General features: G+C 38.6%; 1 protein-coding gene across 1 annotated transcript in view; it reads left to right on the top strand.

The window, feature by feature from the left end:
- The window catches only part of myo5aa (myosin VAa), a 59,440-nt gene extending 45,501 nt beyond the window's left edge, over positions 1-13,939 (top strand). The window contains exons 31-41 of the mRNA XM_079465310.1: positions 2,938-3,018; positions 3,519-3,717; positions 5,534-5,627; positions 5,712-5,855; positions 7,099-7,253; positions 7,464-7,553; positions 9,598-9,748; positions 9,826-10,108; positions 10,260-10,434; positions 11,746-11,826; positions 12,054-13,939. Of these exons, the coding sequence (XP_079321436.1) occupies positions 2,938-3,018; positions 3,519-3,717; positions 5,534-5,627; positions 5,712-5,855; positions 7,099-7,253; positions 7,464-7,553; positions 9,598-9,748; positions 9,826-10,108; positions 10,260-10,434; positions 11,746-11,826; positions 12,054-12,206 (1,606 nt within the window). The 3' untranslated portion in view covers positions 12,207-13,939. The remainder of the gene's footprint in view (positions 1-2,937; positions 3,019-3,518; positions 3,718-5,533; positions 5,628-5,711; positions 5,856-7,098; positions 7,254-7,463; positions 7,554-9,597; positions 9,749-9,825; positions 10,109-10,259; positions 10,435-11,745; positions 11,827-12,053) is intronic.
- Positions 13,940-15,094: the final 1,155 nt, after the last annotated feature.

Below are 15,094 nucleotides of genomic sequence, written 5' to 3' on the forward strand. Positions count from 1 at the left end.
CAATAGCGTTGAGAGACCAGTTGATCAGATCCATAATTTCAGTTGTAGAGCAGTGCAGAGAGAATCTCTCAATAGATGATACGAGACAAGACACGAGATCAGCAGGAAAAAAAAGGGAAGGACGGGAGCAAGAAAAATGCGACTGCCTCCGTTGACAGAGCGAAGAGAACATATAAGGTTATGCAGGTCAAATCACAGATCAAATATCAGACAGACTATAAATTCCTATATGCAGTGTTAATTAAATAAAACTATAAAATTTTAGCAGCCCCCCCCGCCAGGCAAACAGTGTAAAACAGTATGCAAACAGTGGCGAGGAACCCAAAACTCCATAAGAGGAGAAAAAAACCTCAGAGGGAAACCAGGCCTAACCAGGGGATTCCAGTTCCACTCTGGCAAAAGCTGCAGCCTCTGCACAAGCTCGACAGTGCTTGCACTACAAGGCAAATTGTATTTAAGCATTTTAATGAATAATCTAATAGCGGCTGAATTTACGCCACGTCCTTTGTCCAGCTCTATCATTACAGCTTTTGTCAGGTCTGGGCATGGACTGCGTCCTGCCCGCTCTGATAACCTTGGACTGCGCACTGTCCGCTCTAGTAACCTTGGAACAATAAGACAAAACCGGCTGAGAGTAGAGTATTGTTCTGCACTCTTTGATGCAACAAATGCATCAGTTGTTATTGGAAGTGTTCCTGGTTCCGGTTGATCTAACTCAGTGGTTCTCAAACTTTTTTGGTCATTCCCCACTTTAGACAAGGGGGAATTTTCAAGCCCCACCTGCCCCCATCGCCCCAACACAATGCTAATGAAATGCGCAACAAGCTTATATGTTCCAATTTATTGAACTAACAAGTAGTATCAGAGTAGCAAGTTGTATCTAAAATACAAACTATATACATCAAATAACAGAAAGTTCTAAAATAAAGAAAATAAAAGTGCAGCTGTGTCATAATAACTTTCATGAAATAAAAAAATAGAGAAAATAAAAGTGCAGCTGTGCACTACTAATTTCAAAAATAGAAAAGATATAAAAGTGCCATTTTGAAATCTGTAAAAAAAACATTTAAATATGGCTGCGAAAGTTTGTTCCGTTACAATTAATATGCCGATGTCACGTTATTTTGGTACTTCGGTTCCAGGTTACATTTTTCTCGGGGTCTCATATCTAATGTTCTTTTAATATAGACTCCATGTAGACTAGTAATGATTACCCCTTTAATGTTTCCATGGCGACGCATCATATTTGTCACGTGACACACCGCAGCCACACCTTATGACAGATCGCCTTAATTTCTTTTTTATTTCAAAATATTCACAAACTTGCTTACCATGTCATCAACTATCTGATATTCCGATTCTCAAAAATGTGTAAGTGAGTGTGTTTGGTCATTTATAAATAATCTTGATCTACGTGAGACGGGTGCCACCATGTTTCTTTGCGACGCAGTTCAGAGAGTTTTGTCTGTCATCAGTTTCTCCCGAAATACATGCAAGAAAGTGGCCGGTGAACTCCGAGAGTTTAACTCTTGTAAACTTTATAGTTACTTCCACTTTGTTTGTCTGATGTGAATAACACACGTCGTCAAATTATATTTGAATAGATTGTTATTGCTGTTTCCTCAGACACGAGTGTGTATTTTACAAACTCCAAATGTATTGTTTTACTTGTGCTTATGTGTATTTAAATGGCTGAAACCTAAAATAAACATTATTAGGTTGAAAACACTGCATAGTTTTGGTATATGACAGCGCTGAGCTCGTCCGTCTCTGGCTCAGCGCAAACCAACGCGTGAAAGCACAATTTGAATCTGGCAATCACTGAACATTCTAAATCTCATATCTGTGACCGTATTCTCAGGGGCACGGAAATACTATCCCATATATGGGACCAAACCGGATACCGCTCAAAAGGTTAAACATTTCTGTAGCGAGGTAGGCGAGAGCCGGGATTCGAGGCAGGTGCGTGAATGATAACGAGCGTCAGCTGTACGCGCACCGTACTATTGGTTTGCGGCACCAGTGTAACAAAGTTCCATGAAGGGAAGGAAGGAGGCGGGAACCGGCGAACATTAAACATCTTTAATCAAATCAAATAAACAAGGACGTAAAAGACAAACACAACACAATTTCCGGGCCCGGTCCTCTCTCACTGACGGTCCGGTCGCTCTTCCACTTATGGTTCACAATCTCCTCCGTGATACCAGACCAGTGCGCTTACAGCTCGTTATCATTCACGCACCGGCCTCGAATCCCGGATCTCTCCCCGCCTACCTCACTACAATTTTATTTGTATACAAAATGCCGGAAGATTTGATCTCACGTTTCCATAAAAGGCATAAAAAGGAACATTTCCTCCTGTTCGGCGCGCCAGACCTGTCACGTCTCTATTCCCCACCAGTGGGGCGCGCCCCACAGTTTGAGAAACGCTGATCTAACTAGTGCCGCCTAAACCATTCATAAGGTGTCAAACGCGTCTGGCACGGTTCGATCAGTACAGTGTGTGTAGGTCCTAAGTTAATGCAACCATCGGCAAAAAGGACTTTATATTCTTGTCATTTCAACCCTGTTTGACTTTCTTCTGCAGAACACAAAAGCAGAATTTTGAAGAATGTTGTTAACTGGCCCCCATACACTTGCATTGGTTCTGTGTCCATACAATAGAAGTGAGGGGGGGCCAGTACTGTTCGGCTACCAACTTTCTTCAATAATATATTATTTTGTGTTCTGCGGAAGAAAGAATGTAATAAAAGTTTGAAATGTCAAGAAATTAAGTAAATATATTTTTGTTCCATAGAGGGAAAGCTTAATGATGAGTAAAATATGACAGAAGCTTCATTTCTGTTTTAGCAAAACTTGATACTGCCATCAATGTTTGCAAGTTTTCGTACTTTTTTGTTTTGTTATTACATTCCTTTCTTTGTTCCGCTCCATCAGATCTCCCTTCCCTGACTACCATAAGCTCAATGAGGATGGGGAACTGTGGCTGGTATATGAAGGGTTAAAGGAAACTAACAGGTTAAAGAACAGCAAGAGCGTTTTGAGATGTAGAATCAGTTTTGTCCTATCATCTCTATGTCTTCCGTTTGTGTGCTGATTTTGCTTCTTCAACTTCTAACATTGTTGGAAGGTCTTCTAACATTGTGCTGTTAACGCTGTTTTCCTCCAAACTGTTGCCTGCAGAATGTTCTCTTAACACACATACTGCCTTATGGTATCCGAATTGAAAAGGTTTTTTACTTCAAATACTCACCACATTTAAAACACAATTGCATGGAATTACGACGGCAAACAATAGATTCTGAATGCTTTGCTCAAGAAATAGTTCACCCATAAATGGTTAAAAATTCATAATGGAGTAAATTCATAATAAATGGGAAGTTATGGCTTTATAGTACATTTATTTAGTAGATCATTTTGGCTGAACTAGCCTATAAGAGCCTTTGTCTTGAAACAGAGTGGCCCTTTATTTCTTTTTGTTTTTCAGACTAATAGTCAGTATCTCTGTCTGTCTTTAGGTTGTTAGAGTCTCAGCTCCAAACTCAGCGGCGGTCTCATGAGAATGAGGTGGAGGTTTTGCGTGGAGATCTTCAGAGTGTGAAAGAGGAGAATAACCGTCAGCAGCAGCTGTTGGCTCAGAACCTTCAGCTTCCACCAGAGGCCAGAATCGAGGCCAGTCTACAGCACGAGATTACGCGCCTCACCAACGAAAACCTGGTCAGTACATACACGCGCAACACTTTCCCACACGTACACAGGGTGCGTGGCTGTTGAATGCTGACTTTTCATTGTTTTGAGATACATACATTGTGGGCTAATAAACATTCTTGATTCAGGAATTATGATCAGCAAAATAAATCACAATCACACTACGGCTGGTTTTATGAATAATTTCTTTTGACACCTTTTTATCAAACCATTGATAGGCATACTGTATTGTTCAAATTGTGATTCTACCCTCTACCGGTTGTTAAGTGGGACATAACAAATACCTTTTATGGTCCAAGCATCTATGAGTATTTTAGCCTTTTGTTTGTTTGCCTATAGCATCTAATGAGGGTTTGGACCCAGAAACAATATTTGACCTTCCATATATTGTGGTGTGTGACATCAGGCTTGAGAAGCGGATAAAAACTCTGGGCTGGCCGGCTTCTGTAACAACATAATCTGCTCAGAGTCGGTTTATCTAATGTGTAGATGTTTCATTCACAGGAGCTTCACTCTGATGACCCAAAGGAGTATAAAGCCTACAGAGTCAGCATGTTACGCAGGATGGTTGTATGTAGGATTGTGTGTGCGTGTGCGCATGTATCTGACCACTAACAGACACTGGTGTGTGTTACACTGAATCGCTGGTGTGTTCAGCTCTAACTGTGTGTGTTTAACCCACAGCACTGCCAATCAGCACAGTTTCATCTCTCTTTCTCTCACTGTCCGGGTGAATCAAGAACATTATGGATTTACATTTTTATTCCAAAATCAATGAAAATAAATAATTTATTCCATGCAATAATATTGTCATGAGTTAAAGTCCCTGTGAACTGGAAGTTGCGATTGTTTTTACTTCCATATTCTGATGCATGACCGAGTAAAGCAGAATTTCGAATGAGAAGAAATTGTGGGTGTGGCTTGTTTTTTTAGGAGTTATAGAATGCAACGCCCAAGCTGTCTAAGATACAGCATTTGATATGGATATTAACTTGAGGACGGAAGTGCATTCCTGATTTTAACAGAAGATTAGGGGGGATATGAATTTTAAAAACAGAATGACCTACACTGACAATTTATTTACAATACAATCTGCAATATTTCATGAACAAATAGGAATTGTAATTTTCTATTTCACTGGGACTTTAATGTGGTAAATTATGAATAAAACACATTGGGGTGGTTTCCCAGACAGGGATTAGCTTAAACCAGGTCTAGGCCTTAGTTAAATTAAGGTCATTTAAGTCGTCTTTAAACACATACTTATATAAGCAAACTTTATTGTATTGATTCCGATCAAGACACCTGTAACATTTAAATTAGCTTGGGACAAGGCTTAAGCCCTGCCTGGGAAACCACCCCATTATTACTGTAGTTGCACTGAACAGGACATTTACTCTAAAAACAAAGATTTCTTGTCATAGTGTGCAAGAATTATCGATGCACACTAACTATGTTAGCCTGTTTCAAATGTATGAGGCAAATCCAATTAAGTTGATTCCTGATATTTTCATATTTAATATAGGAGGGGTTGTAAATGAACCCCATAATTAATTCATTTAAAAATTATATTACTTATTTTTTCATAAAAATGTTTGTGTTATTTGCCCGCCTCTTTTTCTCTTACTTTCTCTGCCTGCATGAGCAGACAATAGTCATATCTCTTAACTTCCGATTGCTCTGTTGCAGAACAGGGAGATCCTCTTTTTACCTGCTTTGAATGAGTTACTCAAATAAACCCTATTTTCACCCTCCTGTTAAAGAGATTCAGTTGATGCAATAGTTGTGTTGTGACATGATGGGATGCCTGTATCTGATGTTACAGGACCTCATGGAACAGCTAGAGAAACAGGACAAGACCGTTCGCAAGCTGAAGAAACAGCTGAAAGTCTTTGCCAAGAAGATCAACGACCTGGAAGGTGTAACTCTTGTTTAGATACAGCGTGTTTAAAAATTGTCCTTTACATTTGAGGACAGCAAATGTAAATCTGTGTGTGTTACAGGTGGTCAGATGGACGTGTCTCCAGGACAGACGGCTGATGAGCCTGTTCACCCGGTGAACATTCCTCGCAGAGAGAAAGATTTCCAGGGAATGCTCGAATACAAGAAAGAGGATGAGCTGAAACTGGTCAAAAATATCATACTTGGTAATACACACATACACAGAGTATCACACTAAAGTTAAAAAAGACACTTCAACTGCAATTAGTTTCAGAAAAAAACATTTCATAAAATGTAGGTTTGTAAGGTTTTTTTAAACATATGACTAAACAATACATATAGGGAGGGTTTCCTGAACAGGTTTTAGGCCTAGACTAACTTAAATGTTAGAGGTGTCAAAAACCACTTGAACTGACATGTCTGAAAATATATCAGTGTGATTGTTTTTTGTTCTCAGGATGCACACAGTAATGTTTGTTTTGTGAAGTATGTGTTTTAACACATAATACGTCTTAAATATCTTAAAGGTGGAGGGGTTGATTTGAAAAGGTGCTAACTTTAGCCTGCTAGCACTGAAATTATAATTTACATTTACATTTATTCATTTGGCAGACGCTTTTATCCAAAGCGACTTACAAGTAGTTTTTTTACAGTGACACATTACTGCAGAGCAATCAGGGGTAAGGTGTCTTGCTCAAGGGCACTTCAGTCATGACCTGCTGGCACTGAGAGTAGAACCAGCAACCTTCTGATCACAAGCCCAACGCTCTAACCACCAGGCCACAGCTGAACCCTGATGTCAAGACTAGATTACAAAAACATCCAACTGGTCCAAAATGCGGCAGCTAGAGTTCTTACAAGTACAAAAAAGTATGAGCATATTAGCCCGGTTCTGTCAACCAATGTATAGAGGTGACTTTCATTTTTTAGATTTACTTGTTGTCGGTTCTGCAGGAAGGTTTGATTGTTGCTGATTGCCCACCATTCTCCTTACATTGACACATCTGACGTGAGCGCGCTGAAGACGTATGATGTCTGCGTGCGCAGTGGTATGTTGGCTGAAAATGTACACATGGCCAGTCACAGCGTTCGGCCAGAAGGTGTTTTGGTCCTACACCTTTCACAGTCGATATATAATTATAAAAATAAGATTTGACCACTATACGTCTTGATTGCTATTAGGATGTAAAGAGATTTCCAACCAGCATTACAAAAAAATTCTGTACAGAGTCACCTATCCTGCCTTTAATTTAACTAAGGCCTAGCTTGTTTTAAGAGAATCCCTGTCCGGGAAACCACCCAATAGTGTTCAAAAGGAACACATAAACTATTTAGACACTTCCCCTTCACACTTACACTGATGCACATTAGGCTGTAGTGCAGGCAACTCAAGTTAAAATACGACTTGCAACATTGCATCTCTGATCAGTGCATGTGTGATTATTTCAGAGCTGAAGCCTCGTGGTGTGGCCGTCAATCTGATTCCGGGTCTGCCTGCGTACATTCTCTTCATGTGTCTGCGCCACTCTGACTACGTCAATGATGACCAGAAAGTGCGATCTCTCCTTACCTCCATCATCAACAGCATTAAGAAGATCCTCAAGGTCTCAACACACAGAGACACACACACATCATTCAAGAACTAGCCCTTACGAAAATTAACCATGGTTAAAAAAACATGGTTTTATGGTTTTTATACTTTAACAGCAAAAATCATGGTTAGTTTTCATAAGGGGCTTCACTTTCATCACTGTGAACTAAAAAAGCAGAATAATTCCTGTTTTGTTCCTCATTACTCTTTTGTTTGTCTGCAGAAACGAGGTGATGACTTTGAGACGGTTTCCTTCTGGTTGTCCAACACATGTCGCTTCCTACACTGCCTGAAACAGTACAGTGGAGATGAGGTGAGATTTCAGACTTGTTTACAGACGTCCTATGTCTCTCTGCCTTGCTCAGCTTTACATAGTGGCAATGGCATCTCTCTTCGATAACTGCTTTTTGGTGACTTGTGGTTGTAAGAATGTTTTTTGCTGATTTTAACCTCTCTGGAATGTAATGTGTTACTCTAATAGACCACAGGATATAATGGATATACTTCTGACACTAAAGACTGCTGTACAATTACTTATGTAGTTCATTCCTGTACACAATGCCCAGATTGAATGAAAATGTGGTTTTAGGGAGTCCATTTGCTTTGTAGAATGTTGTACATCAGATCTGTAATAGCCCAGCATGCACATGTACATCTGTAAGAAGTCTGCTAAAGATCTGGAGATGTGGAAAACATCTGCTGTGTAAAAATAATTGCTAAATATCTTAGAAAGAGCAGTTTTTCATCCATTCTAAATCATAAACATCTTACAGATGTCTTATAGATGTCTATATGACATCTGACTGCAGAGGACGCCATGACATATTGCAGATAAGCAAACTATATGTTGCAAATGTCTTGCTCAAATATGCTCTATCAGGGAGGTGATCACTAGTGGACAGAGCTGGATCCAAAGTTTGCGATCTGATTTCTTCAAGCATGTATAGAGGTGTCATCTGTCAATCAACCTTTATCACATGTTTTACTACAGGTTGATAAAAAGGAAAAAAAATATCTGGTTAAAAAAAAGAGAAACTATGTCATGCACACAATTTCAAACCCAATGTAAGCATGAAGTGAAATATGTGGTAGCATTTTTGTCAAGATACATGTACTTGACAAAAAAGTTAAATAAGATAGACATACAATATTACGTCTTGTTTTATGAAAGAACATATAAGAATGGAGTCAGTTTAGGTTTAAAACAGTTGAAAAATCTGCCTCTCATGTACGAAAAATAGGTACTCAAGAAAAAGGTGAAACTAAATTGAACTCTATTTTTCTTACCTCATTACCTTATATTTTCTTTAATTTACCAAGACTATGTGCCCTATCAGACACCTGGTGCAGTGCGACGGCAGGCATAAGGGTTTTTTGCTAGTTTCATTTTCACATCATGCGCCATTTTGTTTACATAGTAAATGCACTTGCGCTAAACTGTTCACCCATGGGTGTGCTGGTCTGAAAACGTGGTTTGTTCAGGTGCATTGTTGGCGTGTTGTTATTTTGATGCGACTGAAAACGTCATTGACCAACTTAAATCTGGTCTTAAGTCAATGGCACATAATGTTTTATTTATTTAAAGGCCGTGTTAGTAATACAGTATGCACCTATAGGCGGGTGCACAATGTGAATACACTCTGCTTGTTACACACAGAGGGACATGCAACAGCACACAAACATGACAAATATGAAAGATGAAAAGATTACTTCTCCCAGGACTCCCTAGGAGAAGAGTTACTGTAACTTAATGGGACTTCTCCTGGTTAAATAAAGGTTATAAAAAAGATTATTATTGTGTACATAAATATAATAAATCCCTCTTGTCCTGTAGATGGTCTTTAACCTCGCGGACGAGCCGATCCGTTTCCTCTGCTCTCCGTTTCCTCAGTCTTTGCTCTTGCAAATTCCGCCATGTAAATAGCGAATGCGCCATGATGCAAGTGCAACTTGCTTTTAAAGAGAATGTCCTCCGTACTCTGAATTTTGATCAAAAACAACCATTTTGTTAAACTTGCAAAAGGGGTTTCGGACCTTAAGTGCAACTGCGCCATGCGCTTCAGACCATGTGCTTGGATCATTGAAATAGGGTGCTATATGTAAGGTCACTTTCTTTGTCAAGTTAATGAACAGTACATGTTGATTTAAGAATGCGATTTTATTTTTACTAACAGACAACAATGCTTAGTTAGAAAAGGGCAGACGTAAACCTGGTAAACTTACTATATGTACAGAACAGGACTAAACATTCAAACGTGGACTGACAACACTATTTAGATATATAATGTATGCACATTGCCACAATCTTCAATGTTATTCACACAGGACACAACACACTTCTCTGCTTCCCTCTCCAGCAATTCATGAAGCATAACACCCCTAAACAGAACGAACACTGTCTCTCCAATTTTGACCTGGCCGAGTACCGGCAGGTTCTGAGTGACCTGGCCATTCAGATCTACCAGCAGCTCATCAAGTGTATGGAGAACATCCTGCAGCCCATGATCGGTGAGAAAGGGGCCTTGTGTTGTCTTTCTGTCTTTCCCTCTCTTCCCGCATATTTATGTCTGTCTCCCCCGCTCCAGTTTCCGGCATGCTGGAGCACGAAACCATTCAGGGCGTGTCAGGGGTCAAGCCCACTGGTCTCCGTAAGAGGACGTCCAGCATTGCTGACGAGGGCACGTACACGCTGGATTCCATCGTACGCCAGCTCAACACCTTCCACTCCATCATGTGCCATCATGGGACTGACCCGGAGCTCATCAAGCAGGTGGTCAAACAACAATTTTACATCATCGGCGCCGTCACGCTCAACAACCTGCTGCTGCGTAAGGACATGTGCTCCTGGAGCAAGGGCATGCAGATCAGGTGAGCTCAGATCTAAACTGCATGTAAGCGGGGGGTCAGATACGCTTTTGTGGGCTCAACAAATGCAGATGTTGTGCTGTTAGTTTGGGATTCAATTGTTGGTCATATTTCATTGTGTTTCTGGTCAATGATAAGAGTTGTGTGTGTTCAGGTATAATGTGAGTCAGCTTGAGGAATGGTTGAGAGATAAGAACCTCATGACGTGCGGCGCTAAAGAAACTCTGGAGCCATTGATTCAGGCCGCACAACTGCTGCAGGTGAAGAAGAAAACCGATGAAGATGCTGAGGCCATCTGCTCCATGTGTAACGCTCTCTCTACAGCACAGGTAACACACATAAGCCATATCTCTCTGGTGAAGTTAATGGTCACTGACTCATTTTTCATTTATTTTGATTACAAATTTCACAATAATAGATGAGTTCATTAAAACACATATCGTCATTGTTAGACTGAAACCTTGTATCCACAGTTTTTTTTAAAGGGAACCCAGTGTATAGAGAGATTTATGGCTTAATACGTTGTATTAGCCTTATACTACTAGTATTTGTCGTTAGAAACATATCAAATATTTTCAATTCTTAAATAAACCCTAAATGTACTAATCATTTCAACCTCAGGAGGCCGCCATCTTCTTTTTCGATGACGTAAAACTGGTTGTACACACATCTAGGCTGCCAAACTAAACACAGACACACAAATCAGTTCTTCAGTAAATATAAGGTTCTGTAGGATAATATATACTGTATATATAATGCACGCTTACCTTGAACAGACACTTACTGATACTGAACGAGTTCTTCTTTTATGGCATTCAGGCTGGCTTGTGTCAAGTAAAACCATATATACGTGTGTGTTTCGCTGTTGCAAAAGAAAACAGGTTTAGGGTGCAACCATTTGACATCACAGATTTTGGCACAAAAGAAATGGCGGCCTCGGAGTAAAACATTTTTTTCAAAGTTTATGAATAATGTGACAGTTACACAGTTTTTTGATTTCACAATTATAATGTCAATGACATTGTTCATTGTTGTATATTAAGCCATACATTGCTCTATACCCAAGGATCCTTTAATCAGTACTTTTGATCATCCTTCATGTTTGTCTGTGGGTTTTCAAATATTTAACCAATAAAGGTATTAAAAAGTGCTTGACAACACAGTGTTTCATTATTGAAAAATGCAGTGTTTTTTATTTCCTATAAAAGTGGCAGTTTTGGAGACTTGAGCTTTCAGTCCTACAGCGACAAAACTTTCCTTTGAATTATGTTGAGGCTAGAAAAATAGAAATAACTCAAAGCAATGTTATGTTTGATGATTTTCAGTGTAGTCACTTTGCATGGAATTTTTCAGAAAGGTTCTCTTGTCATTGTATCACGCAACTCACCCTGAGATGCTTTATAAACAGTATTAAAGCAACTCACATGTATAACATGCTCATTTAGTTTTTAATCAAATGCATACATGTATGTAGGCAAAAAATATTTTTTTCCACATTTCAATTATTCAGACATCAAGCCTTAAAAAGTTTTTTTACGATCAGCTAAGGGACCCCAAGAATTTGATCGGTAGTGTAGAAATACTAGCTTACACTCTCCATTACACATACACACTCACTATGTCTGTCTTTCTCTGTTTAGATCGTAAAAGTGCTGAACTTGTACACACCAGTCAATGCGTTTGAAGAGCGAGTGTCAGTACTGTTCATAAGAACAATACAGGTATGTGACAAAAAATGATCCTATATAAGAAATATGAAACAAAAATCACATGCATGGTTCTTCCTTCATTTTACTTGTTTGGGATTTTCAGATGTTTTAAATAATGCAAAGCAGTCATGTCCACTGATAGCCGTGTATGTGTTACCATAGTATTGAGAGCATAGCAAAATACCGTACCTTACAGTTTATAGAGTGTCAGTTTTTAACGCTATGGTTTTCTCTGTCAGACACGTTTACGGGATCGGAAGGAGTCGCCTCAGCTGCTAATGGACACCAAAATCATCTACCCTGTCACCTTCCCCTTTAACCCCTCTTCACTGGCCCTGGAAACCATTCAAATCCCCAGCAGTCTCAATATAGGCTTCCTTACTCGTGTGTAGATCACCTCACCGCAGCCATTCACACGGCAGTCATAAAGAACCAAAATATAGAATTATAATAAACTACACACTCAAACTTAAAAATGAAATGGATGGGTGTCAATCTAAATTGAATTTATTTATCCAATCAAAGCCTAAATCTCACAAAAAACATACAAATCTAAAGATATCGGGTAAAAAGCACATCCATTTGATGACAGTTTAGGTTTTGCAACATTGTGACATTGTTTTTGTTGTCATTTAAGCACTATTCTTTAATGCAATAGTTCATTTAGATATTTATATATCATATTATTAGATATTTATTTATACATGATGGTGGCAGTTGCACTGCTTTAATTTATGCTGAAGATGCTATATTAGCTTTAATGTAAAACCTTATTCAGTAACACAATTGACAAAAAAAATCTGGATGCATTACAGTGATGACAATATTAGAGAAGTGCATTCTTGTCATTAAAATAATGTCACAATGCAAACAATGTCTTAAATATACAAAGATAATTTTGAAACAAAGGATACATTTCATTTAAGAACACTCCCAAAATATGACATTTTGGAGACGTTTATGGAATCATGACACAAATGTCTTTAAGCACCATAATACTATCCCAGGGCTGAATAATCTTATACATATTAACATGTATGATGTTAGGATATTTTTTTGTAGTTGCTTTGCCCAATCACATATTTTTATGTTGCAAAACTAGTCCTCTACACAAATCTTTATTATAAATATATATCAGAAGCATTTGAGCTCAGCTGACTTCATTATCGTAGATGTTCATTTGTTAGTAGAGCGTAATGTTTATAAGCTGTAAAACAGGTATGTCTGGTGAAACTGGGAGGATGAAAGTCCGCACCCATGCGCTGTACCAGAGCCTTCTTTGTGAGCTTTCATCTCTTTCTCAAGTTTACATCATTGGGCCATTTCCAAAAGAAACACAGTTCAGACCAAGGACATGGTGTAGTGCCTACATGAGCTTTTTGAGCCCTCCATCATGCTCAAGGTGGGTGAATCTCGTGAAGCTGTGTCAAGGCTGTATATTAAGCATGACCTGGACACTTCTCAACACACTGGAAATCCCCCAAGAAGCTGTTGAGAAACCCAGGGCCACCATCGCTGGAAGAGGTTTATCTGATGTTATTTATTTATTGTATGATTTTAACTATTTGAAACGGCTGTTACTTTTACAGTATGTTTTGTTATATCATTGATTTAATATGATGTCTGTCTTTTGTGTTAATGTCTGGCAGGATATCAGTATTACCTTGAATGTGTCAGACAGCTTTTATTTTAAAGCTGTTTACTTTGCTCTTACAGCAGTCACCTTATTACACTCATGCTGTCATACTGCAGGTAGTTCATGGTTCAGGATTAGGTCAATGTAACCCTAAACACCCATCACAAGCCTATACTTTGTTTTCAGTATGGTGTTTAAAACTAGTTCAGTGTGTTATTGGCCATTAACACACTGCATTGGACCTATGTTGCTCCACTGTAGATTGCTGGCATCTGATCATGTCATGCCTCACTTCACTGTACCCACAGTCTTTCCTGTATCGCACTCGGAGCCTCTGTTTGAACGCTTCATCATCATGTCTGTCCTGCGTATGCAAGAGATCAGTGATAGGAGAGTTGAAACTGTGTGTGGAAAAAACCCACACAAGTATTTTTGTCTTGTTTTCCTGTAAAATATCCTTACATCCTTCAAGCTAAATAAATATACATGAGAAGCAAACTTGTGTATGGTAATCTCATTGGCAAAAAGGTTTTTAGCATAAATCTTTGTTTAAAATTGACTAAGGTTAGCACAAGAAGAACTGTTAGCCACATAAACCATTTAAGACATACGAATCTTACACAATTTTGCTTCTATAGGTTAGAGACGTTTGTTGATGTAGGATGGGTTGTGTGCAAGTTTCATGAAACTGGAGTCTTAAACATTGTAACTGTCTTTGAAAACAGGCTTTATTTTCTTTAGCCAAACAATACTAGACACAAAGTGATTTTTTGGTGTGTGTTTGTGTCTAAATCACTTAAAAGCAAATGATCACTAGCAAGAATAATTTGTTAACTTTATGATGATATGGGACTCAATCTGTACTGAGGTGACGTTTACTCTGTATAGTGTTGTTTATTTCGTTTTTATAGAAGCATAATGGATTTACAAATTGAGTCTGCTAGATAACTAGGTTGTACAGAAACAACTGAATGAAAAATATGATGTTTTAGTTGATACATGATTTTATTTACAGTGTCATATTTAAGACGTACCTCTAAAGTGGACGAAATGTCACTGTAACAGTTTGTCCACTAGCTATAAAACCATATGTTGAAACGAAATGGAAACTTCAGAAATGTAATTTTTAGATGTTTATTGTGCATACCTCTACACACACTTACTTCTGCATTTCATTATGCTGTCTCCCAAAACCTTTTGATTATAATATTCACCAACAACCCTGGTCAAATTTCAGATAACTGAACTGTCTTTTACTGAACCTTTGATTGGTTTGTCATATATGACATGCACATCACTGTTATGGCAGTCAGCCAGATGCTTATTGAGTCAGGCATGATCACCTTGGTCTCATGCTTGTAGAAAAGCGCAACTTATACAGACATTGTTAGTCACAGTAGGTATCGCAGATCAACTGAACATCTCATGTGTTTGGTTCATGAGTTAGTGGATTGAGGTCTCAGGAGGGGATGTTTACTAAAGGACCAGAGGGTTTGTAGTTCATGTAGCTGTAATTATTTCATCTGTTCATTGATGCAGTTTCATTGAGTGATATACTAAATTAAAAAGTTGTTCAAGTCAAATAAATTAATTCAGCACTGAATGTTTGTATGTGTTTTCATAATAATGTGCTAAAATAACATG

Source organism: Barbatula barbatula (genome assembly GCF_947034865.1).
Source record: "Barbatula barbatula genome assembly, chromosome: 10".
NCBI lineage: Eukaryota > Metazoa > Chordata > Actinopteri > Cypriniformes > Nemacheilidae > Barbatula > Barbatula barbatula.